At 36.9% G+C, this 26,072-nt stretch overlaps 1 protein-coding gene across 2 annotated transcripts in view; it reads left to right on the top strand.

Annotated features, from left to right (window-relative positions):
- The window catches only part of pdlim7 (PDZ and LIM domain 7), a 47,686-nt gene that overhangs the window by 11,752 nt on the left and 9,862 nt on the right, over positions 1–26,072 (top strand). For both annotated transcript variants that reach the window (XM_056262385.1, XM_056262386.1), the window contains exons 3-8: positions 5,173–5,324; positions 10,380–10,410; positions 12,027–12,220; positions 24,255–24,316; positions 24,764–25,001; positions 25,413–25,593. In XM_056262385.1, the coding sequence (XP_056118360.1) occupies positions 5,173–5,324; positions 10,380–10,410; positions 12,027–12,220; positions 24,255–24,316; positions 24,764–25,001; positions 25,413–25,593 (858 nt within the window). The remainder of the gene's footprint in view (positions 1–5,172; positions 5,325–10,379; positions 10,411–12,026; positions 12,221–24,254; positions 24,317–24,763; positions 25,002–25,412; positions 25,594–26,072) is intronic.

The raw sequence follows: 26,072 nt of genomic DNA, 5'->3' as shown, positions 1-26,072 counted from the left end.
CCGCAGCCATTTCCTCATGATGTCCTGACGACGTCACAATGCTTCTTATGTTTCATAAATATTTGCATGGTCTCAAACAGACTGTTGAGGGCTGAGGCTCGAGGACAATAACTTTTGTTCTCTTCCCCCAGTGCTGTCTAACTCCGGATTCCAATTCAGAGCTCAGCAGAGTTGTAAACTTGTAAATGTTTGTTGAAGTGAATAGCAGGCGGTCGAAACCGGAAACGTGGTAGAACTTGGAGAATGGAGGGATAGGGAGCCTAAAATGTCCAGAGCAGATGGTAAAACTTTGGGTACAGCTTTATATAGACATGAGGACAGACCATGTGCATTGCATTCAAATACATGCCAATAGCAAAAGCTGGATCTCATTAGGGGTGCTACCACCAAATGTCTTATTATCTTATTACACAGACTAAGTGCTATTAATGATGCGCAGCATTTTGCATTTTGAGTTGCTTTTATTTGTTGCCAAATGTGGTGGTGATGTTTGGGTCCACAGGGTTAAGGTTTCTCATGATCCTGTTAAACCATCTGGCTCAAAAAGCATCTTTCTTCATTGATGCCTGGCCATTTAAAAGCAGAGCAACTATGATCAAAATGAATGGGAATGCTAACAGATATTCTCCAGACTTCTCTTTTTGAGTGTACCTTTTAGCTTTAGGCTGGGACTCGAATCTTTCCTATTCACCGTTTCAGTGGGATTTTTGAGCAAAGTTTCCTCATAAATGTTAATCTCCAGCGGAAATCTAGCTGAACTGCTTGCCAGATCAACAAGAGGTCAGAGAAATTCCTCCAAAGCTTGTCGGAGCACGCATGGTTTGGAATTAATGTTTAGAAATTTTATATGGCGGATCAGTTTGACGGGTTCTAGGTTGTGTGCTTTGTCATCAGTGTGTGACGTTCACACTTTGCTCAGTAGTTATCTGAAACTGTTGCTGGTCTTATTTTCCTAGACGGCATCAGACACAGGTTGACCTAAGCCTTGGAGTTTCACATTTTGGTTGTGCTATTCCAGTGGTGAACAATATACACTTAAATCTGGGACATATGTTCTTCTTTAGCACGTCAGTGATATTCACATGGACGTGACTCATATGTTTCTAGACATGGCAGAACATCATTTCCCCATTCAAATTGTACACACAGAGTCAGACAGCAGTAGAACATTTTGAATGTTCATTTTCATGTAACACCGGCATTTGTATATTTCCCTACATTCTATTCACTTTCCCTTTTGGGCGACGCCTCTGGACTTTTTCTGAGTGATTTATCTGCTGTAGCTCGCTTTATTGCCAAGATGGCCTTATCTGAAAGCACTGCACAGTGAGACTGTAAAAGTCAATGCTGTGTTAAAGTGCTGGATTATTTTAGACTGGCTTTTGTGTGGATTTATCATCTGGATTTATCCAATAGTAACCGACTGCAGAACCGCAGAACCATACGTCATAGCAGTGTGAGGATGACAGCGCCAGCCTAACCGTCTGATGCCGGAAGTGGGCGTGGCCAGGCATTGCGCTACTTCTGTGTTTTAGAACGTTTCAAAGTTTAAAACAATGCTATTATGAATATATTTTTTAACGATTTCATTAAATATGTATATTTAAGAGATAGGCCTATATATATATATATATATATATATATATATATATATATCAAATATTATAAAATATAATATTTATAAAATTATAAAGTATAATAACTATGTTTTGTCCTATTAACAAAAGACAGGCAATGTAGCCTATTAACAAATGTTAATAGTGTTTTTTAAGTTAAAATGATACTTTATGCATCTGTTTTGTGTCAAATGATTAACAATATAAATTGAACAAAGCTTAAAACAAACAAAATAATAAAACGAAAACAAAGCTTGAGCATTTGAACATTTGATTTAATTGAAAAGCATTTTTTAAATAAAATATGTTTTTCCCCCCTCTGAAATAGCAAAAGCATCACACACTAGCTGTACCTGCTCCAAATAAATAATAGTAATTAAATCAAAATATAAAATCAAAATAAATAAAATAAATAAATTATATAAAACAAAATCAAACCAAAGAAAATAAATCTTATTAAAGTTATGCAGGCACACATTTAACAATACTTCTCAAGTGACAAATAAACTAAATAGATCAAAACTCCATACACATGGAGTTAATCCTGATGATTCCTGAGGCGCCTTTCGTCATGACACTCGCTTTTATTTTCTTTGGTTTGATTTTGTTTTTTATAATTTATTTTATTTAGTTCGATTTTTTTATTTAATTTAATTACTATTATTTATTTAGAGCAGGTACATCTGTGTGTGATGCTTTTGCCATTTCAGAGGAAAAAAATAATTGTATTTAATTAATAATTTTTGTTTCAATCCACCATAGAATTATGTTGTTTGGTCTATGAAAAAAAATTGTTAGTTGTGAAATGGTTGAGTATTAACAAAATAGTTTTTTAAAAGTTAAAATTATACTTTATCCATTTGTTGTGTCAAATGAACAATATAAATTGAATAAAGCTTTAAACAAAATTAATAATAAAATTAAAACAAAGCTTGAACATTTGATTGAATTGAAAAGCATTTTTAATAGTAGTATATTGTCTTTTGTTAATAGGACAAATAATTATTATATTTTATAATATTTGATATATATATATATATATACATACAGGTGAAACTCGAAAAATTCGAATATCGTGCAAAAGTTATCATTTTGATGATTATGGCTTACAGATTATGAAAACCCCAAATTTAAAATCTCAGAAAATTAGAATATTACATGAAATCAATACAAAAAAGGATTTTAAATACAGAAATGTCGGCCCTCTGAAAAGTATAATCATGCATATGTATGTAGTTATATATAGGCGACTAAATATATTAGTTTCACCTTTTAATTTGAATTACTGAATTACATGAACTTTTGCACAATATTCTGATTTTTCGAGTTTCACCTGTATATATACACACAACTATATATATATATATATATATATATATATACACACATCTTAAACATATCTTTAATTAAATCGTTTAAACAAATATTTATAATAGCATTGTTTTAAACTTTAAAACGTTCTAAATCACAGAAGTAGCGCAATGCCTGGCCACGCCCACTTCCGCCCACGCCCACTTCACGCCCACACTGCTATGACGTATGGTTCTGCGGTTCTGCAGTCGGACCTATCTCGATTTATCAACAGTATTACATTGTGAGTTCTGTTTGTCTGTAGACTTCACTTCCTCTCAGGTGTGTTTGTTCTTGTGTGGTAGGGTTTGATTGATTGGTAGTTAGGTGTGCTGCTTCTTTCACTGCTGTGGTTTTAGAGTTGACGTGGTTTTGAATAGTTCAGCATGAGGTGTGTGGTTGGCTAATATCCATTTATTTTTCAAATAAACAGGTCAGGTTTGCAGGTTCAGAGAAATGTTCTCATTTTAATCTTCTCAACTGAGAAGAGCCCTGAATTTAGGCATTTTCAGAATCTGGGTCAAAATATATTACATTCATCAGCTTTTACATATTAAATAAATGAGTTTATTCCTTTGGAGATTCATAGTAGTGGTGTTAAGGTGGGCATTAATATTGCTATGGTTCATGCTAGGGGTTAGGAACTTCAATAAGCTAACCTTAAGTATTAAACTTTAACCGAAAGCTTGTCCTGCATCATGCTAGTTTTATATTTTCAGGTTTCATTTTAATACAATTTTAGTCATTTTGTTATGTCTTTTCTCATTTTATTAGTTTTTTGTTTAAAAACATTTTGAATAGAATTTAATTATTTAAAATGATTTATTTAGTATTATCAGTTTGAGTTTTAATTCAGTCATTTTAGTACTTGAACTTGACAGATGGAAATTTTCTGTCAAGAAAACAAGCTAAAACTCCTATAAATGTACATACTGTAGAAGGTGTGAGAATAGCCATATGTTTAGACCAGAAAAGTCATAGAGACTTGGGGGTGAGCACTTATGGCTTTGGTTATTAATCAACTGCCTAGTAATTACCCAGAATACCCTAGCAACCACATACAAATGTGCTTTAGAAACCTGGCACCCTGGCAACCACTTACAACCATACCTGTCAAGTTTTGGATTTGAAAATAAGGGAAATTTTCCGGCGCCCACCTCGATCAGTCCCACCACCCCAACCAAGCTCCAGTATCCCTTACATTTTAAGACAGGTGTTAATTAAAACACACACACACACATATATATATGGTATATATATATTAAGAGCATTATTTAAAGGCTTATTTGCATATTTTCTGTTCATTTAACATTGCTTGTCTTTACATTTACATTTTATTTTCATTCCACACATTATTTTCATTTCACATTGCTTTTCATTTGCAGTTTTTCTTTTCATTTCACATAACTTTTCTTTACTCTTTTAGTGAGTTATTGAACAAATTTGTTGCAGACTTTGTATTAACTGTTTTGGAAGGAGTGTATTTGTGGGCTGGGCCAGAGTGGTTAATTTTACATGAGAGTAGCAAACAGTTCTGTTGTCTAACGTCATCCTATTCTCTGTAACAATCTTTCGTACCATGCTCCTTCCCCGTGTGAGATGCTAACCGTGACCGTGACTGTCCCCCACCCTGCTCCTCTTCAGAAAAGTAAATTCGCTATCCCATTGATCGCGGTATTTAGTACATGAGGGTTTTGTTTTTTTGGCAGGAGTGCCTTGCTCTGTCATATCATAGCGTAGATCATCCGACTCTGTTTTTTTTTTTGTTTTTTTTGTTTTTTTCCGCGTTGTCACTCATCATCTGAGCACTAACCTCGCGACACTGCCACCTACAGTACCTGTAGTTATCGCGAGGCTAGTGACAGAGCTCCGAGTGGGAATGTTTTTTTTTTTTTTTTACTCCGCCCGGGGTATTATTATTTTTCAATAACGCAGGTTAAAATACGGGAGATTTACGGGAAAACACTAATACGGGAGGACGGCGGGAAAGAAGGGTAAAATACGGGACTTTCCCGGCCAAAACGGGATACTTGACAGGTATGCTTACAACACCCCTGTATTGTGTTTGTTTTCAGCACCACTCACTTGCTTCAAAAAATGGGAAAATCTGGTTTCGATTTGAAATGTTTTGGGTTAGCTGAAAGTCTTCTCCTGACACTTCATTAGACAGAGCGTGACTAATGTTTGTTCTCTGTGGCTGTTTCAGCTGACCCCAGACGGCAAGGCGGCCCAGGCCGGAGTGGGTGTTGGAGATTGGGTGGTATCCATCTCTGAGGCCAACGCAGAGGAGATGACCCATGTGGAGGCACAGAACAAGATCAGAGCCGCAACCGACTCCCTCACACTCACTCTGAGCAGGTACACACACACATATACTCAGCGTCTTTCATCAGTGTCTTTGAGTTTCAGTATCACATGACGGGGGAGAGGATGACTTAACAGGAAATTGAGTTCTCTGGTTAATGCATCACTCAAAACCCCTTTTATTACAGTCTTGAAAGATAGAGTGTGAATTTTACAACATGTGTTGCATTAGAAACAACTAAACAAATGTATTTAGATGTCTACAACTTTCAAAGAGCTTTGAGGGGCTTTGAAAAAAAGACTAGTTGGACACCATTTGCTTTAGTTAATAGATCCCTGTAAAGAGTACTACCCTTTCATTCAATGTAATTGTCTGTTTATATGGGTTTACCATCGTTTTGTTAAGGATGCCAAAACCATTGCCTATAGGGTGCAACAACAGGACGCCAGATGTGAAAAAAATAATTGTATCCAATTAATTTTCTTCATAGAAAAATGTATTTATATTGATGACAACTTTTAAGATAAACTTGCCACAAGCTCTAAGGTTGGTGTAGCTCTGTTTCTGTGATATATATATATATATATATATATATATATATATATATATATATATATATATATATATAAAAATGACAAGCATATAACCAAATTACTAAAACTTCAAATAATTTCTAAAAATTTGAAAAATAATACAAAATATCAATATATTTACTTTAACAGTATATAACTTAGTATTTTTTTTATTTATTTTTTCAAATGTTACGATTTATCTTGGAGCTGGTTGGTGTGGATCTTAGAACGCTAAAGTGTCTGTGTGTGTGTGTGTGTGTGTTTTTTAATGCCTATGGAAAATGTGTAGCTCAGTTTGAAAATCATGGTACGCAACGCCAAGACCGTAGACTTGAATCACAGGGAATACACAAACTGATGCGCTGTAAATTCGCTGTGGATAAAACCTCTTCCAGATGCATTAATGTAAAATCAATGGGAAAGATACTTTAAAACCAAGGCCACATAAAACTGTGCAGTCATTCTTGTGCTCTTGTGATATGTAGCATCTAATTTTGGTCTGTTGTTTTGAAAATGTCAATGTGACTTTTAAATGGTTACTAATTCAAACTAATTTGGCCCAAAATTGTGTCTAGAGTGCAGATCTATCGAGATATACCAAATGAAAAGGTCTTTTGCCTGTTTCCATGGCAATTGTGTTGATAACTTGACATGGGATCTTGTGTGGCATTTAAGCTGAATTAAATGGCTTCTAGATCTTCAGGCCTCTTGTGTTGTGCAAATAAATTTTAAGGCCGGTATTAAATACATAGAACAAATCTTATAAATTCACTCTAATGCTGTGTAATAAAACTGTCCGGTGGCTCAGATGACCCTGGGCTAAAGGTAGAGCAGATAAGCTGGAGAAAGAGTGCTAACTCTGTGACTTGAGTTGCCCTTCACTTTTCAGCTTGGAGATGGGAAAACTCATCTTGTGCCTCAGGACACAATTCTCAAATCGCTTATATTGCACTCCTTTTGGGAAGCTGCAGAAAGGGCCCAAAAAAGGAAAGCTAATGGACCTTACTGCCCTCAGACAGAACAGGAGCTACTGGTGGAAAGAGTCTAGTGTCTGTGGTTAAGCGATGAGTAATGGGAAAAGAGGAGTATAGCTGCAGAGTGACAGATGCACTCCTTCCTGCTCTGTCATTAAGCCGTCCCTGTGATCAACACAAGATGACGAAGAGCCTGTTTAATGGGCCAAACCGCAGTTATGAATGTGGTTTTCTTCCTTTTTTAGGTGTGCGAGAATCATTTATATGTCATCACATAGGTAAGCTCTTGTAGCGGTTAGTAATGGCCTGTTTAAGAGAAGACGGATAAAAACGTGCACTTGAGTTATTAGAATTGCGTCTCCCTCGATAAAACATGGCTTAGCTCAAACAGTATTTGCATGACTATATTTATATGTAAAAGTTACTGTTCGTCTGTTTTCACTGGCAAATCTCATGAAAACTGTCAAGTTCATCTGAATTTCAATTTACTTTCGTGACCGTGAAAAAGTATGTTTTATTTAGTATGAATGTGGGTAGTATGAATGAAATTCGGATGTACTATATTGTTACTGTCATGCGACCTACCAGCATCAATTGCATCGCTTCACTGCCATTTACAAATCCTCTCCCGTGGCCTCATGGGATAGTAAAGTGTCCATCAAATGCACATTTCAGAATCTCCTGGGACTTTTTGCCTACTGTTTTTCGAATACTGTGTATCGGAAGTACTACTTTCGTGGCGTAATGTTTTTCGCATACTATATAATAGGGAAGTATTTGATTTTGGACACTGTCGGTGTCATGTTTCACCCAGAAATTTGTGTATACCCGGTAGTATATTTTAGATGGGAGTAATTAAAGGTACACTATGTAACTTTCGATGCTCTAGTGGTTAATAAACAAAACAGCATGAGACTTGTGGAAGAACATTGTAGCCAGAGTTACTTCTCTCATTTTATGTCCATGACGAGTCACGCAGGTACTGGGCTACACCGCAGCGGTTGTCCTTCTCGGTCTAAAATACTTCAAATATAAGCATTTATTATTAGTGTACCGTAGTGATTTAGGATAAGAAAAAAAAAATACGTTTGGAAGATGGAATCATGATATGGATTGCTCATTATATAGATTTTGTCAATTTTGAATAAAGTCACAGTATACCTTTTAAATAGCATGTTTTTATTTTGTATTTATATTTGTTATATTATTTATGTAATTTTGCATAAACAAAATGAACCCTATTAATTAACCTATTAAGATGCTATACAGTGTGTGTGTGTGTATATATATATATATACTGTATTTCATTAAGCACAGACATTCCTTTTCTAAAAAAAACCCCACATGAAATATGTATTTAGTTACTAAGTATATTTGCTAGTATACATCATTGTAGTATTGAAATGAAGACAAAACCCCCCCTTAACATTATAGTAATAAGAATTTATGAGAATGATGGTCTCAAATGGTCCTAAAGTAGGCATCATTTTCTTTATGCAAACTACTATAATTTCCTCTTTTGTTCTCCCTTTTTTGGGATTTTGTGGTGAAATATGATGCATACATTTCTTAGTGAGATTCACCTGGATATGAAAGCTGTTTCAGATCAGAGAGGGATTGTCATTGTCTCTATAACATCCCCTGGTTTGAGGGAGGACATAAATGAATGAGTTCAGTTCTGTCAAATGTTGCCGATGCAGAGACCAGCCGATTCTCCAGACAGCTCTTTGTCACAGGCCCCAATTAGTTTGAATGCTGGGGGACGGAATGAGCTGATTGGAGGTGTGAATGAAAGTGGGCGTGTCCTTATGAGTCATTTTGCTGGTGGTTAAGTGATGTCATTTCTTGACATTTTTGTGGAGTTTGTTTTGACATAACTGTGAAAACATCTGTTTATCAGTGTTCATAATTACCCCTTTGCCCAGTATGCCGATAGATGTCTAGTATCTTGACTGTTGTTTTGGGTGCTTTGGTTGTCAGACATGTCAGTGTATCTGTCTGTTGTTGTGCATCACAGATAAATTACAGTGTTTACATCCCATGGAAAGGCATGCTTGAAGACAAATGTCTGAACATGTCTGTATTTACTCTGGGATATACTTTTATTACAGAGGGTGGTGTCGTTTTTGGTTTACATAGCCGTTTGGGAAACCTCTTCAAATGTGGTTTGCAAGGGTACTTTAAAACATAAAGTGTCTTTTTAGTGGTATTGCTTTAGATCATTGTCCTAGTTCGCCCTTCCTGTGTGTTTTGGTTAGTGAAGTGTTTGTTTAGAGCATTAAGTTCAATGTGAAGTTAGAATTGATTTGTCTTTACATGTTTGTCTTAATCTTTTGTCGAAATACAATAGCTTGCTCTTGCCACTGAAACAGGGTTATCTATGTAATGTCAGCTGAACAGCCACACAGACTATTAACCAAAAGCCAGTAGCTGGTTTCCTTAAACTAAGTTTTAGGTACAGGCTGTCTGGAAATATGTTGTGTATTGGATGTAATACGGCTTGCAAATTCAATTTCATGTTGATTTTCTGCATATTTATTAGGGGTTCAAGCACTTCAGTGCTGAAACCCTATTGTTATTGTTAATTTTCCCATCATGCAACATTCTCCATGTAAAACTGATCGGGCAGGACGAACCGTAATTTTTTAATTGTCATTAGTTTTCATTCCATCTTAAATTGAAGGAAAGCGGGTATAATACATTTTTAGGAAAACATTGCAAGGTTTTTAAAAAAAATAATTAATTAATTGATTTGTTGATTTATTTTGCTTGTGGGAAAATATATTGCATATTGTCAGTTGCACTGGACGATGTTCATTTCCTGGAACATATCACTTTTGTAAAACAGCCCGGTTGTGCTATTTTCTTCTACATTTTCTCTCTGAGCTGTTATCTGTAAGCAGCCCAGTGTGCAAAAGGACACCATCACTGTCACAGGAAGTGGTGTATAGGCACAGGAAATGCAGACTCAGGGAGGCAGCTGATGGAATGCAACATTTTTTCCAGCCCAGTCAAACTAACCTAGACAGTCCAGTTTAGGACAGAATACAGTGATTATCTTGAGTACAGTGATGGTTTTGAGTGCTAATACCATGGTACTTTGGGGTACTAAAGAGTGGTCTTCGGTCTTTTTTTGTGTGTTTTTTTTGTGTGCTAATTGTTAAGAGAATGAGCTCAAGAGGGGGGAAAAAAAACAGTTTGAAAAGGTGTTTTAAACTGTTTGTGACTTTAATAACTAGATTTTTTTCTTATTTATCCATATCTGATTTGTTGCTATTCCACATGTTTGAGTCACATGTGTCTATTCAAAAACATTTGGACAGACATCAGGTATTAATCCACACATACAGCTGCAGCATTACATTCAGACTGATAAAATGGGATTTGGGAGCCAGGAAGAACCAATTGAATTCCCATCATGAGACTTGTTGAATTTGGCACAAATGACTGTTCAGTGTTGATCCATTAGACTCTCCATAGTTAACATTTTAAACATTTCAGTGAAATGAGTCATTTTATTAAAGAGCGTAAGTGAATTCATTCTCTAATTTTCTCTCTGCAGAGCTTTTCATCCTGCCGGAGGAGAGCAGAAGGTAAGACAGTTACCCGTTTTCTCTTCTGTCAGACAGAACTGCAAAGCTTTCGCAAGACCACTCAACCAGCTCCTGATATCTGAAGAAACACATTTAGATCTGTTCTCAAGTTCTCAGCTGCTTTGAATACTTCAGGACTGAACACACACACACACACACACACACACACACACACACACACACACACACACACACACACACACACACACACACACACACACACACACACACACACACACACGTACCTAGCTAGCTATATATCATATATATATGAGCATACCATATAATATCAAATATATTTTTAAATATAAAATTATTTATATATAACTACAACTAGACCAAACATTTGCTATTTATGAATAATTTTTGTCTTTAAGTACATCCTTGTACTTCCCAAAGGAATTTTTTTTTTTTTGTGGTCAGATTTCACTCATTTCTTGGCACAACTTTGTCCCCAAAGCATATCTAAGTTAACCCCCACACACACACTTGTATCTCAAATCTCACAACGCTTCATAACTCATTCTCATGTAAGTTTCATGGTTCTGTTAGCTTCCGTGGGCTGGTTGCACTATATTGCGGAAGTTTGGGTGGTTTGTCTATTTGCCCGTCTGATTCTAATGTTAAACATCTTGCTTTTTTGGTCTTGCTTAAAACTTCCCTTAAGCAGTTTTTGGTTTGATTGAATTTGCATTGCCACAGAATGCACAAAACCAGACTAAATGTACATTTTCCCAGTAGGCCATTTGCACATGCTGTAAATTAATTTTGCCTTTATGGATTTTATTGCTGGATACATTATAGCTAGAATTGCAAATTAAAAGCTTAATAAACTATTTTATATTTGTATTTTCATATAATTTGTGTGTATATATGTGTATATACAACATATCTAAAATGTATACATTTAAATATAATTTATATTACTTATATTTATATTATGATTTATATATATGTTTAATATTTGACACACACATATGACAACTATATTTAAAACTTTTGAAAGAAATGTTTATTAAAAATTATTAATATGTTAAAAAAATCATGTATATTTGTTATTTTATAGTAGGGTCAGTGAAAATGTTGGCTGGGCAGATAAAAAAAAAAGTAGCATTAATAACTAATCAGATTGTATCTCCTTCCACAATGCATTGCATTTGAAAGGGAGAAATCACGCCCTCATGTGGCTGCAATAGATCATAGCACGGGTATCTGCAACAGTGCCTGTTATAATTCTAGTCATATCAGACAGCTATACTTTTTCCTTTCGACCCATTCAGGTACAAAGTACAGACAAAATGAAGGAGGTCCTTTAAGCCGGACCTTGGCCTGATCTCAAGATAAACATTTTTGCCCAGGGTGTGTTCACCCTTCTTAAACAATCGCCCTCCACTTTCTCCGTGCTCATAATTTGCTGTGAAAAGACAGGAAGACAATTCACACCTTTTTTCCCACCAGTTAATCCTCTCATTTGGAGAGGATTAACTATTAAACCGTATCTGGGTTTGTGCATTCACCTGTGGTGCCACTAGTGTTTATGAAATAACGTGTATGTGTGTGTGTGCATGATCTGACATGCATGGTTTTGCTTTGCACTTGTCTTTCTCCTCACTCAGGATACACTCGCACCTGCATCCAGTCAGCCCAAGTACTCGTTTGCACCGAGCACAGCCATAAACAAGATGGCGCGGCCGTTCTCCGCAGCTTTTGGCAATGGCAGCAAGGGGCCTGTCATCAAGCCAGTGTCGTACGCCCCCAAGCCTAACTTCAACTCGCAGGTGCCCAGCAGCACGCCGCAGCCTCACAATGGGTAGGTGACCAGCCAGCCAGGTCTCCAACTGAGACTCGGGCTCATAATCTGTCTTTAAAGCGGGCTTTGATCGCCACGGGACCTGCTTGATGAGCTTAGTCCACAATAATGAGCCTCATCATACCCAAGGCTGCATGTTTCTAATGATGCAGCAATACCTCAGTGATGGGTAAGAACACCTGCAGCTCCCAGAATTCACTGTGAGCGTGAGTTGTCTGGATGCTAGCTCTGAGATTGGGCTGCACGATATTGGAAAAAATAAAACTGACATTGCGATATTTACTTTTTCTTACATATATATTGATATATAAAGAAATACAGGAATGTTTACCAGTGGACTTAAATAGCTACATTTGGAAATAATTAATAATTCTAAAATTAGTTGGGTTATTTTTTTGTAAGCAGCTGGAAAAATAAATGAATAACAAATAAATTAAACCATCATTTTAGGGCCTATTATATTTTATATAATAATATAATAATATATAATTATATAATTATATTATTATATTAGGCAGTAACACAATTAACAGTAACTTCGTTTTTTTAGACTAACTAATATAAATAAATAAATATAAATAAATAAATAAATAAATAAATATTTATTTATATTTATTTATTTATTTGTTTATATTAGTTACAGTCTAAAACACGAATAGTTACTGTTAATTTAGTTACTGTCTAAAAATAATAAAAATATTATTTTTATATATATATATATATATATATATATATATATATATATATATATTAGGGCTGTCAAAATAACGCGTTAATTTCGATTAATTAATCTGAGAAGAAATAACGCGTTAAAAAAAATAACGCAGATTAATCCATTCCGTTTTGACCTTTGCGGAGCCGTTCTAGCCGTAGCCACCATTCGTGTAAAAAGGAGGGAGACAAGAACGCGCTGCTTGGATCATTGTTTGGAACATTTACTTATAACAAACGGAGTTCGTCAACTCTAAAGTACCACATCAATGCAAAGCATCCAGGAGTGTGTGCGTGAGTCGGTGAGTGTGTCTGAGAGAAAGCGCGCTTGTGTGTGTGTGTGTGTGTGTGTTGTAACTTTTCACGCGCTCTCACGTCACACAACCATTTTCTCTCGCACAGAAAAATCGCGCACCAAAGAGAGGACACGGAAACAGACAAGACAGACGTTATTATGATATTAAAAAAATCTCAGCTCTCAGATTCTGTCAATTTTATTACGAAAATCAAACAATAAATACCGTTGGCGCTTGTAAATGTGACATGACAGATCCCTAGCGGCACGTGAACCGATCATCTCTAGCTAATAGTAAATAAACACGAATGAACAATGTTGAAAGATACAGTAGGGCAGCCTAAAACTTTCCGAAATGTATATTCCTCGATCAATCAGTGTTTTTCAACCGCGAAAAGAGGTCAATAAAACAGCTGGAGAACATTGTCACATAACATTTAGCCTAAGTTACCTCAGGAAAGCCATTTCATGACCATATAGCACGTTATAGTTGGCTATAAGAAAGAGCTATAGAGAGTGTTTTTCTAAATTTATGTAGCCTACTACTATATTACATAAATATTATATTTTTTACTTATATCAAAGTTGTTATTTGTAATAAACACGCATTATATTTAATTTGAGCTATTTTTAACCTTAAATATTACCAGCTGATATGGCTCTTTGTATTTTTATAGCATTGGGTGAGATTTTTTGTCTCTTGAGAAAAATGAATGCCTATCTTGTATATTTATCCAAATGAGTCAATATTGCATCAAATCACAAGAATTAAATTAAATTGAAATCGTGAAATTTGTGTCAAGCAATAATAATAAAAACGTAGCTTACCAGAAATTGTACCATGTAAACATTGTAAGATTGTGTATGCGATTAATTTAGATTAATTAATTACAGAGTATGTAATTAATTAGATTAAAAATTTTAATCGATTGACAGCCCTAATATATATATATATATATATATATATATATATATATATATATATATATATTATATATATAATATTTTGTTTTTATTATTGTGATTTATTCAATAACACATTAAACAAAATAAGAAATATGTTGAAATATTGTAACTGTTGTACTGTAAAATAAGAAATCGAGTATTTAATAAAAATAATACCATTTATGGTATATTCTGGTGATTGGTAGCGCATATATTTATTTAATTAAACTGTCAGACTAGTCGCGATATGTCAAATCGTGCAGAATGCATTTTAAGTCGAAACTCTGTGTTGCGTTTCTGCAGTGAGGTTTGGGGTCAGTGAGTTCAAGAGTCTGGTCTTTAGTGTTTTCCCGGATTTATTGTGCGTGCTTGTAATAAACGATGTGGCGTTAAGCAGCTGTGTCTGTTTTCCTTGTTGGAACAGGCGGTTGCATCACCACCTCGGTGACCAGACCGTTCTGGGACCCGCTCGAACACGCCGTCTTCATCTGTTTTCCTCTCCACCTCTTTATCATCCCTTTGCAGGGACATTCTGCCCCTCTTTTCCGCCAAGGTCCAGCATTTTAACGAGCACTTTTATTAAAGCTGATCAAAACAACAGATGTTAGCCGTCAAGTCCGGTGGAGTTGAAGACAGTAAAATTGTGGTGTATTTGATTTATTTATTTAACATAAACACATGAAGGAGTTTGTGAAGGTCTAAGGTGTTGATCTGGCCAGGTTGAGAAGGTTGAAGTCTGTCTTTAGGCCAGGGCTTGATGTTGTCTGTTGCTGTTTATAGAGTCCAGACCCTCCCATAAAATCTGCTGAGCCCTCAAAATGCCGTTACGGCCCCGGTGCTGAATTACTTAACGGCCTTACTTGGAAAAGCTCCTGTACTGTAATCCACCTTAACACAAGTTTCCTCACAAACAAATTGCATGAAGGTGATGTTTTATTCAAGTAGATTCAGAAGCCTTGAACTTCAGTTGCATTGTGGGAACATTTTCTGGAGGGAAGGAGGCTGAATCCGAGCTCGGCTGTTGGAGTGTTGCGATTGTGTGTGTTATTTATTTGTGCGATCCAGCAGCACTGAGGTCTCCGTGTTCTCTGGAGATCACACAGTCACGTCAGCATTCTGAGCATGTTTACTGCACCGCACGCCTACAAGCTTGTTTTTACAACTCTTCACTCTAAGGGGCACTATTGCTTGCAGTGTTTGTGAACGGTACCAACTTTTGAGATTTGAAATATTCTATTCTATTATGTATTTTGTAATATACACTACTGTTCAAACGTTTGGGGTCAATAAGATTTATTTATTCATTTTTTAAAACGAAAGAAATTCATACTTGTATTGACCAAAGACCTATTAATTTGATTGAAAGTAACAGTAAAGACACTTATAATATCACAAAACATTTCTATTTTAAATAAATGCTGTTCTTATGAAGAATCCTGTATCGAAATGTATCAAGGTTTCCACAAAAATATTAAGCAGCACAGCTGTTTTCAATATTGATAATATTAAGAAATGTTTTTTCCGCAGCAAATGATCAAATCAGAATGATTTCTGAAGGATCATGTGACACTTAAGACTGGAGTAATGATGCTGAAATTTCAGCTTTTTCATGACAGGAATAAATGCAGGAATACATTTTGTTTTAAATTGCTATTTTAAAACAAAAAAACAGTTATTTTAAATTGTAATTATAATTCACAATATTACCGTTTTCACTGTATTTATGATCAAATAAATGTAGCTTTGTTGAGCATAACAGATGTCTTTCTATAAAGTTATAGTGTATATACGCATTTTTATGGATTGTTTTTTTAAATACTCCTAGTAAGTTAATAAAATATACTAATTCATTACTTTTTCCATTATGTTTTTTTTTTATAAGGAATGGATATGTTCTACTTGCTCAACTTGAATGCTTAATGAATCATTGGCTAGACATTGAAACTGATTTTATTCAGTTGTCACAAACGACTGGAAAACTCATTAATCTTTTAGGAACCATGTATGTAGGGTAATGTTGGTTTAATGGCGTAAAGCCAGATTCAGTGTCAGTTAGATCTAGTGGTTGGCATGTTTGGCAAAAGTTGCAGGGATATCTTTAATAATAAAAGCACATTAAAAGTTATAGAACAGAATCATTTAACTTATTTAACAGGAGGTACAGCTCATGTTTTCACGTTTTCTGTTGTGTTACTTAAAGCACGCTGTGATCCTTTTCACCACTAGAAACACACAATTTGCTTTGTTTGTCTCTGCATCATGTCTTTCTAAATGCTGTGTATTCTGCTCTGTGTGGTTTATTTCTAAACAATTTTCTCTTCTCCTCTCTTTTTTTAAATCTCCTTTGTCATTCCACAGATGGAAGTTCTTGACAAGTTAGTAATGCCTTTCCTTATTTCCCCTCCTGCTCTGAAAAATGTGCGCAATTATTGTTTTTGGCTATCAAATCCCAGCCCTGTGGCTCTGCCTCTATCCGTTTTCATATATTTGTTTTCCTAAATGTAATTTATCTTTCCTTTTTTCCCAAGCCTGCATTGTTGCAGTATTGGCTTTAGGAGACGGCAGATTTCTCACATCTAAGCTGCCGTCTCAATCTGTAATTATTCACTATGGGATTGTAAATGTACAGCTTTATTCCAGCGTTGATATTTCAGAGCGCAGTGGCCGGTCTCCGTTCACTCGGTGTAAAGTCAGGCTGCTTTAATGGACACTGTTGTGTTCTTTGTTGTACTCCTCCCACTCTTCCTCTCTATTGTTATTTGTGCTCCTTTTCCTTTTTTCTCCATCCTGTTTTTTTCTGTCTTCCTTCACTCTCCCGTTCATTAGAGGAGAAGCCTTCTATGAGGAGTTGTACCCTGAGGGGAAGTAAGTGCTGAATGCTTGTGGCTCTAATGCACTAGCTAAAAGAACTTAGACCTGCCGCTGACCTCACTAATAAACTCTTGCTTTTGACGACATCAGACCATGTTTCATTGCTTTTTCACTCAGGAGTTGAACTGCATTGAAACGCGGCACTTTAGCTGGGTCGTTTGAAACTATTAGCAAATGTAGTCGTGCACTTTGAGTGACTTCATTAGAGCATGAAGCAATGATGTGGAGCCTGAATAGAAATAACATTTCGTGGGTGTTCTGATTGATTATTTTGTGTTGCATGTAGTTATGAATCTGATGTGTGAAAAACAGGCCTTTCAACCATTATAGACCCTCCCACCAGACGCTCAGCCAACCCACAGACTCCAGTACTTAAAAAAAGAAGAAGAAGATTTTCTGATATATTTTCACTACATTATTTATTTAAAACTGATTACTTATACTATTTTGAATAATAACTTTGATTTAAGACTCTTGCATTTGGCAGACGCTTCTATCCAAAGCAACATTTTTGTCACAATATTTAACGTAAATGCCTGGTTTAATAAAGCTGCACTGGGAAACAAGCGGAAGCACTATTAACATTACAAAGTTAAACAAAGAATAATTATTAATACAAATAAAATATGTTAATTACTATAAAAATGAAATAAATGGACCCCATCAAATACCTTAAAGGGATAGTGCACCCAAAAAAATGGAAATTGTCATCATTTCTCACCCTTATGTTGTTCCAAATCCATAAGACTTTTGTTCATCTTTGAAACACAAATTAAAATTCTATGTACCTAAAATTCTGATGCTTCAAAATGTTCAAGAGATTGTAAAATAAATCCATATGAATTTAAAGGTTTAATCCATGACTTCTGAAGAGTCGCAATCTCTTTATATGATGAACAGATTTTATTTAGGTTTTTATTCACAATGTAAAAATTGTGTTTGGAATATGAACGAAAGTCTAATGGGTTTTAAATGACATGAGAGTGAGTATTTGATGATGGAATTACATTATTTTTTTTTTTGGGTGAACTATCCCTTTAAGGCTCCCCTGGTTGAAAACCCTGGCACTAAAACATCACCTTACTAAATTTTACAATGCTAATCATAGTTTCTGCACCATAATAATATAGTTATTCTAATAGATCTGTGGTAACTTGGTGTTGTAGCAAATGTAACTCTATTTTGTCAGAAACTTTGGTTACCATGATACGTTTTTGTGAAGGAATTTATGCACCCCAGAAAAAAACAGATTTTTTGGGGGATCCTCATGTACAGCACGTTCCCTCTCTGTGTTTGGTGTAGTCGTCTCTTCTTGTGCTGCACGCATTATGTGAAGCCATTTGTGGATTTTTGGTGGTGTGCTGTGCTGCTGTGGTGAATGAGAGAGGTCACGAAGGGCTCATGTCTCCAGGCACGGTCTGCGGGTGGAAAACACGGCCTGCTTCATTCCCAACGATCGCAGTAAGAAGAGACTGATCCAGGATACGGAGGATTGGCAGCCGCGCACCGGCACCACCCAGTCTCGCTCTTTCCGAATCCTGGCCCAGCTCACAGGCACTGACTTCAGTAAGTCAGACACATTCAGACCACAGCCTGTCAGCGCCGTATACTCCTCTCAGAGCAGTTGCTTCTCATTCGGGCTTTTCAGCATCTAAGCTCATTAGTGTCAATGGGTTTCTCTTGGGAAAGATCATTTCTCAGGGAGTCAGTATTTTGTGAAGTAATGTGGAAAAAGACATTCCTAAGTAGGGACAGTTATGAACAAAATCTTTAATCGTGAAATAAAACTATTCAAACCGATGTATATCATGAGATGGTTTGCTCCAGAAATTCATCCAATTCCATCCATCCATCGTTCTATAGTTTTATCCATCCATGCATCTCTCCGTCCATCCATCATTCTATCGTTCTAGCTCCGTACGTACGTACGTACCTACGTACGTACATGCAACTCCAATTATAAAATAATAAAGCTGTTAAAAAAGTCTTTATTTTTCTACTTTTTTTTTGTCTTTAAAAAAAAAAATGTTTTATCTATTTTTTTTAATTGCACAGTGTATTTACTGCAGTACACTATACAGTTGTATCTCCCAGCCCTGTTCCTAAGTAAAAAAAAATCCTAAATCCCTTTTTTACTTAGTGGCATGGACTAATCTTAGTGTAGGAGGGTATGAAAGCATGTCCTAGACCTAGAGGACCCAGCTGCTGATCTGATATTGAGAGCGAGATCATAAAGAAGTGGGGAATGTCGTCTATCTATAGCTTAAAGGGTTATGGCTGAGATTTTCTGCTTTATGTGATCTAGAGCCTGAGTGGCTGTGATTTGCTCTTGTGTAAGTGGTAGGAAAGAGGTGTTCAGTCAACCATTGTTGCCGTACCGCTCCTGTACATCTCACGGGATTGACTCTCATGTTGAAAGGTGATGGGTAGTTCCTTTAAAAGCAGCAATCCTCAAGTGTTTTGTAGCATTGTGCAGACCTTGGCTGTGGATTTGTGTGTCTAATGGTTGGTCTGATTGGTATCTCTCCTGCTTCCCTCAGTGCAGGACCCGGATGATGAGAACATGAAAAGGTCCAGGTAAAGAACTGTGTGAACTTGCTAATGAAGTGCAGTTTGAAGCATTAAACCGCTAGCTCTGACCTTTTGCTACCCTCATTAAGAGATCAGCTCTCTGCGGAGAAATGCTGAAAATATGCTTTGATCCGCATTATGAGCCCTTGTCTGATCTGTGCATTTGCAGTATAAATTCATACACGGAGTGCTGTGTGCCTTATAATCAGACCCACACAGAATCATGCCCACAGATTTCTGCAGGATATAAATGCCTGTCATGTATAAAATACAGTTTTGTAGATCTATTTTACGCCGTTTCAGATAACAATTCAAATTCATTGATTTTTGATGGGTGGATTATGTAGAGGAAAAAATGCAAGGGTTTATGAAATTATTCCATTCCAAGTTTTTTTTTCAAGTACACTACCTTTCAACAGTTTGGAGTGCTTTTTTTTTTTTTTGAAGAAGAAAATTAATATTTCTAGGCTCCGGAAGGATGCATTAAATTGGTCGAAAGTGACAGTAAAGACATTTATAATACTTCAAAACATTTCTATTTCAAATGAATGCGATACTAAGAATCCTGAAAAAAAAATTATCACTGGTTCCGCAAAAATATTAAGTAGCATAACCGTTTTTATCATCGATAAGAATTAAAACCGCTTCTTGGGCAAATTAGATTTCGACCGCCCTAATACCTACAGAATGCACTTCTGTGAAATAATGGGAATTTGGACGCAACCCAGTTCTGCTTTCAGAAATAGACTTTCCTATTTTCCTATACTTGATTTCAAACCAAATGTTTTCTATACCCTTAAAAAAAGCATCTTGTGCATTGCTATCCATCAGAACATTCTCTCTTGTGTGTAAATGCCCTTAAAGCATTTGGCTTATTTAAATGTTGTTCCAAATCCATTTAGCAGGTTTTGTGGGAAAAGACAGGAAATGTGGGAAAAAGTCTGCAGATTCTGTCTGGGCCTGGTTATCTACAGATACACCTGAGTTTTTTTTTTTTTTGAATTCTTCACTGCTTGCATATGTTGCATCTTTTAATCTTTCTTCATTCCCTTCTGATTTGTCTTTCTATTCTGCTTCTCTCTCAACCTTATTTTAATTCCCTTCTTTTTGTCTTTCTATGTCTTTCTCTCCCTCTGTTTTGTTCTCACTGCTCTCCTAATTTCCTGTTCTCTGTCGTGCAATGAATGGCAGGGAAAAGTTCCTCTCTGAGATTCAGAGTCCCCGCTATGCCAGGCTGAGAGACTGGCATCACGAGAGATCTGCCCGTGCCCTCAACATCAAGTCCTGAACGCTCTGTCTCCCGGGCATCAGAAGGCCGAGGTGGCTGAGATACGGCCGCACTAGATACAAACGCATCACCTCAATACCGCGTGCCAGCTATGGGTGAACACCAACCCCAGCTAAACCAGGACAAAAAATTGTCAAGTTAATGAAAAAATGTAAAAAAAAAAACCAAAAAACAATGCAAGTTGAAAATAGCAAAAACAAACGTGAGAAGAAACGCAGACATAGTCGGGAAAAACCACACAAATTGAGCCCTACAGTCAGGTTCCCATTAGGAATATCTGAATGCTGTTGGTGTGACATAGTCTCTTTTCAAGTGGTATCGTTTCTACAAACTGATAATCATGTTAATTTATTGTTATTATGATTTTTGTGGTTGTTCAGAGGAGTTATCCATCACAGGACTGTTCCTATTGCTCTTTCCGTCTTTCTGATTGTTGTGTAGCCCCCCTTGGGATTTTTTTTCTTTCTCCTTTATATTTCATTCTTTTTTTCTGACTGTAATTTAGCATAATTCACTATTATGATGTCATCTGATCGCTCTTCCTCTGGTTCTGTCTCCAATAAGATAAAAGAATCTGTTGACTCATGTCTATGAGTACATAAAACATTGTGAAACTTTCTGCTGTCCTCCTTTATTTTCTTCAGCCTCTGTTTGTTCCCTCTTCTTCATTTCAACATTTTCTGCTTTTTATACATGGCTGTTCCTTAGTAATTTAAAGAAGTGAGGGAAAAAATAACTTCCCTCTTGTATTTAATTATTTAAATCACCGCAGACCAACTTAAGCTGGTTTAATTCGCTTTTTTCAGCAGGGCCAAATAGATTCAAACATTGAAATGTTAGCCTTGCTGGCTAGCTAAGCTAACAACTCTATATTCTAAGCATTGCTTAGCACAAGTATTACTAAAGAAAATCTGAGAAACACTGTTGAAAAATGGATCGGACAGAGCACCAAAACACACTTGTTGCCAGCAGTAAGGGGCATATACACTAATGATGGGGAAGGTGCCTGTGTTGCATCGTGTGTTTGTGAATTTGGGGGCGGTTTCTCAGAAATTTCTTACTGCACCTTTAAGGCAAGTCATTTCTCTCGGCGGCCATCTTTGAAACGTCTCTAGGGCAGCTTTCTCAGTCATGCAAGTATAGCTCCTATCTCTTTGAATGGTCAAATTCTCCAAACCTGTTCACCAAGCCTACGATTACATTTCATATTTGAAATCTGCATTTTTTTAGGCTGGACTAGCCAATGCGCATGTGCAGTCATAAGTGCGCCTCTCAGAACTCTGGCTCTTTCTATAGCAACCGGAGCTTCTAATGGCAGCTCCAGTGATGCGATGACTTCACCAATTGCCGATTGGCTCTTTTATTTAGAAGGCTGGACTTATATTACTATGAATTGGAGAAAGTTAAACGCGCAATAGAACTTATGCGCCAGAGAAACAAGCGCACAGCCATCTTTGAGCAGATGTCTTAACAAATGCCAGTAGACCGGGAAGATTTTAAAACGAGCCGTTCATTCATAAATACACGATCGCTGGGAAAATACAGACCAAATGACAACAAGCACAGTGCTGAAAAGGGGCGGGGCTACATAAGGTGCAGATATGACATCACTTTGTAGGCCAAAACGCGGAAGCGAGTTAGCACTTTAGCACTTCCGCTTCCATCGTCCCGAAGTCAATGGGTCTTTTGAATGGGGTTTTGGTTAAATGGCTGAAATAAGGTCTGTGGTGAACACAAGCTCAAGACACTTTCACGTTTTATTCTACGACATAAAATACATCAATATTACCCCACTCGTGATTTTTTTTTATTTTTTTTTAGCATGTCTCTAAAATGCACTCATTCATTCCGCCATATAAAGTCTTTGATCTGACTTTGTTATATTATTGGTCTGACTGTACTGGTTCTGTTGTGTGAGATCTGAACTGAACTGGACGATGACATAATTTTTTGCAGAACTGCTTTATAGATGAAATGAACTAATTTAATAATTGATGATCTTTACAGCACGGAACTGACTTCAGTTGAACAACAGCTGAAATGCATAATTTTCCTGTTATCACTGTAAAGCTGCTTTGAAACAATCTGTATTGTATAAAGTTCTGTATAAATAAAGGTGACTTGACTTGGGCATTACATAAAATACTGCATTTAAATAGATATAATGGTTTTATCTTGATCAAATTCTGTAGCCTTATGGGTAAAATTCAGTGCAGTGCACTCTGGGATTGGCGATTCTAGTTTAGACTTTGGCCAAAACAAGAGTAGAAACTAGTCAGTGTAATTTTGCTACTTACTGTTTGGAACAGACTTCCTGTTGTGCTTGTGCCTATAGTGCCTCAAAATATTGCCTAGGTGGGCAGCTCACTGGGGTTTGGGACAGAACTGAAATGTGTTTTGTGTAAATAAGTCATCAAGAATCCGTATGCATCGATTCTAATTCTCTCAGAATTTTCTGCTAGATTTAATCATTCGTTATCTCGCTTTGCCCAACTGGTATCATTTTAAAACCATGTTTGGCAATAAAACATAAAACAGACTTGTTTGCCTGACTCTGTATAGATTTACGCTGAGGGAACTTCACGACATTAATTCATTTGATAAAGCACCAGACATGAGGAATGACATACTTTCATAATCGCAAACATAAAACTATATACACACATCTGGAAAGCACATGTCTGTGTTATTCTTGTGTGATCATGTAGCTATGATGAAGTACAGGACCTGGATATGTTTATTCATTTCATTCAAATGATGTATGGTGAAAAGCTCATAAATGCTACAACTGACATTTTTAGAGTAACCTGTAAGCTAAAACCACACAGTCTAAATAAGTTTTAATCTCAACCAGGGGACCGGGGCCCCTGCTAACTTTCAAGGGAGCCTCAATTTTTATATATATATATATATATACACACACACACACACACACACACACACACACACACACACACACACACACACACACACACACACACACACACACACACACATATAAATATTATATAATCTTTTAAAAAACTAGTTATACCTTAGGTTATCTAAGAAATATCTTGTCTAAATATGTTGTAACTGTTGAAGAAAAGGCTAAATAAAATTAATAAATAAAAAATAAAGATGCAATGTTTGATTTTTCTATTCACAATCAAAGCAGAAAACACCCATCCTGTACTTTAATTTACATAAAATGCCATGTCATGATGTTTTAATCTCCACACTTTGTTCAGGAGTGTATTTTCCATCCAGGATGTAGATGTCAGAGGTCGCATAGCTTAATGACATTTTCATTGGCTCTGGCTAACGCCGTTTTATCATGGCCTGTGTTCTGAAGGGAAATTTTCTTTCTACAGTCACGGAGTAACTCCCTGTCCTGCCAAGTCCAAGCCAGCAGACAAACCTGATGAAGTTCAAGGTAAGTACTCTCAGAACTGACAGAATAGATTGACTCTCACAGTACACACTGACTCACAGCCCGGAGTCGCTCCCACGGGGAGGACTTAACTCGCTGACTTCTTCACGGAGTGGTCCGGCTGGCTCAGACAGGCCTGATGTTAATGGGAAAAGTGAGACATAAGGGGCACTGATGTGTTTATAGTCAAAGATGATAATATGACTCAATTATCACTCTCCTGAGATGCGGTTTATATAAGCTGAATTAAACCATGAGCCGTTCCTATTGCTCTCCTCTCATGGTGTTAGTAGCATCTCAATGATAATGCTATCTCTGGATAAAAGCAAGCATTTTTTAGACTACAATTGCACTCGTTTTAATAGCAGCTCATAAATGTACACACTGCTAACAGGTCTCTGTTGGACCATAGTGAGGTCCAATAAATGTTTCATTGTCTTTTTTGTTTAGCACCAGCTAAAGCGCCAATGAGTTCCGGCCCGTCCTGCAGGCCACCATGGGTGACAGACCCCGGTTTTGCAGACCGCTACCACCCAGACAAGACCAGCACGGTGGTGACCCAGCACAAGCAGCCGGTCCAACCCACTCCCATGCAGAACCGCAGCTCCATCCTTCAGGCAGCACAGCAGAGCCCTGCCGACACTAGTGGCTGTACGCCGCTCTGCGCGGCCTGTAACAAGATCATCAGGTACGGCTGGAGTCATACTTCAGGACTGCCCAAAATATAGCAGTTAAAATCCCAAAGCTAACTGCTGCAGGCAGCCCGGAATACCTCCAAATCAATGATGACTATGTGCTAAATGTCATTACTTCAAGACATGGGGAGGGATAAAAGGTTGTCAAACTTTGTAAGGCAGGAATATTTCTTCAAATATGCTGAGCACAGAAATAGCGGCATGTCCTTGGGCTTTCTGCTGTGGAGAATCAATACGGAATGCAGTGGGTTTTTGCGTCTGACCTACTATTTCCATTAGAATGGCTTTTGCACACTGAACACTTAAGAGTGCTAAACCCAGCTGCTGATGCTTGAGCTGACCCTTTCACTTCAATGCAAAAGGCTTTAGTTGTAAGACTACGTGTTCGTGTGCCTGTGTTCTAGGGGACGCTACGTGGTGGCGCTCGGTCGTTCCTGGCACCCTGAGGAGTTCATGTGCTGTCAGTGTAAAAAGGTGTTGGACGAGGGGGGCTTCTTTGAGGAAAAAGGATCCATTTACTGCACCAAGTGTTATGACAACCGTTACTCACCCAACTGTGCCAAATGCAAGAAGAAAATAACTGGGGTGAGGCGCATTTCCTACCGTTCTGCAACACAAACACACAATCCAGTTCCTTTGAGTAGAGTTTCACAGGAATATACACTGATCCATTCAAACTGAGTGGTGGGATAGTTTGTTAAATCGTTAGTGTAAATTGCAGGTTAACCACCACAACCAATTAATGTGTAAATTAAAGTGGTTTACCTACATCAATGTGTATATATGTAAAAATTTCTGTCTTAAAATGCGTTAAAATAACATTTATTGGGGTTTCTTCAAAGGTAGCATGTTTTTTACCGTAACTGGGTGATGATGTCATAACAGGGAGCGCGGGCGGTAATGCACTCACTCTGTGTGTGCCGGTTGAGGGAGAATAAAACGATTCGCGGGACTCCCGCTAACTAGAAATATCTATGAATAAAACCTAAAAACGAATCCATTTTTATTCATCTGTTGCAGAAAAGCAATCAGAACAACTAAAACAAAATAGAAACGGTTTACAG

This window comes from Rhinichthys klamathensis, unplaced genomic scaffold (genome assembly GCF_029890125.1).
Source record: "Rhinichthys klamathensis goyatoka isolate OS25496 unplaced genomic scaffold, OSU_Roscu_1.1 h1tg000192l_1, whole genome shotgun sequence".
In the NCBI taxonomy this organism is placed as follows: domain Eukaryota; kingdom Metazoa; phylum Chordata; class Actinopteri; order Cypriniformes; family Leuciscidae; genus Rhinichthys; species Rhinichthys klamathensis.
The sequence above is the reverse complement of the archived record's forward strand: the minus strand, read 5'-3'. Positions and strand labels throughout refer to the sequence as shown.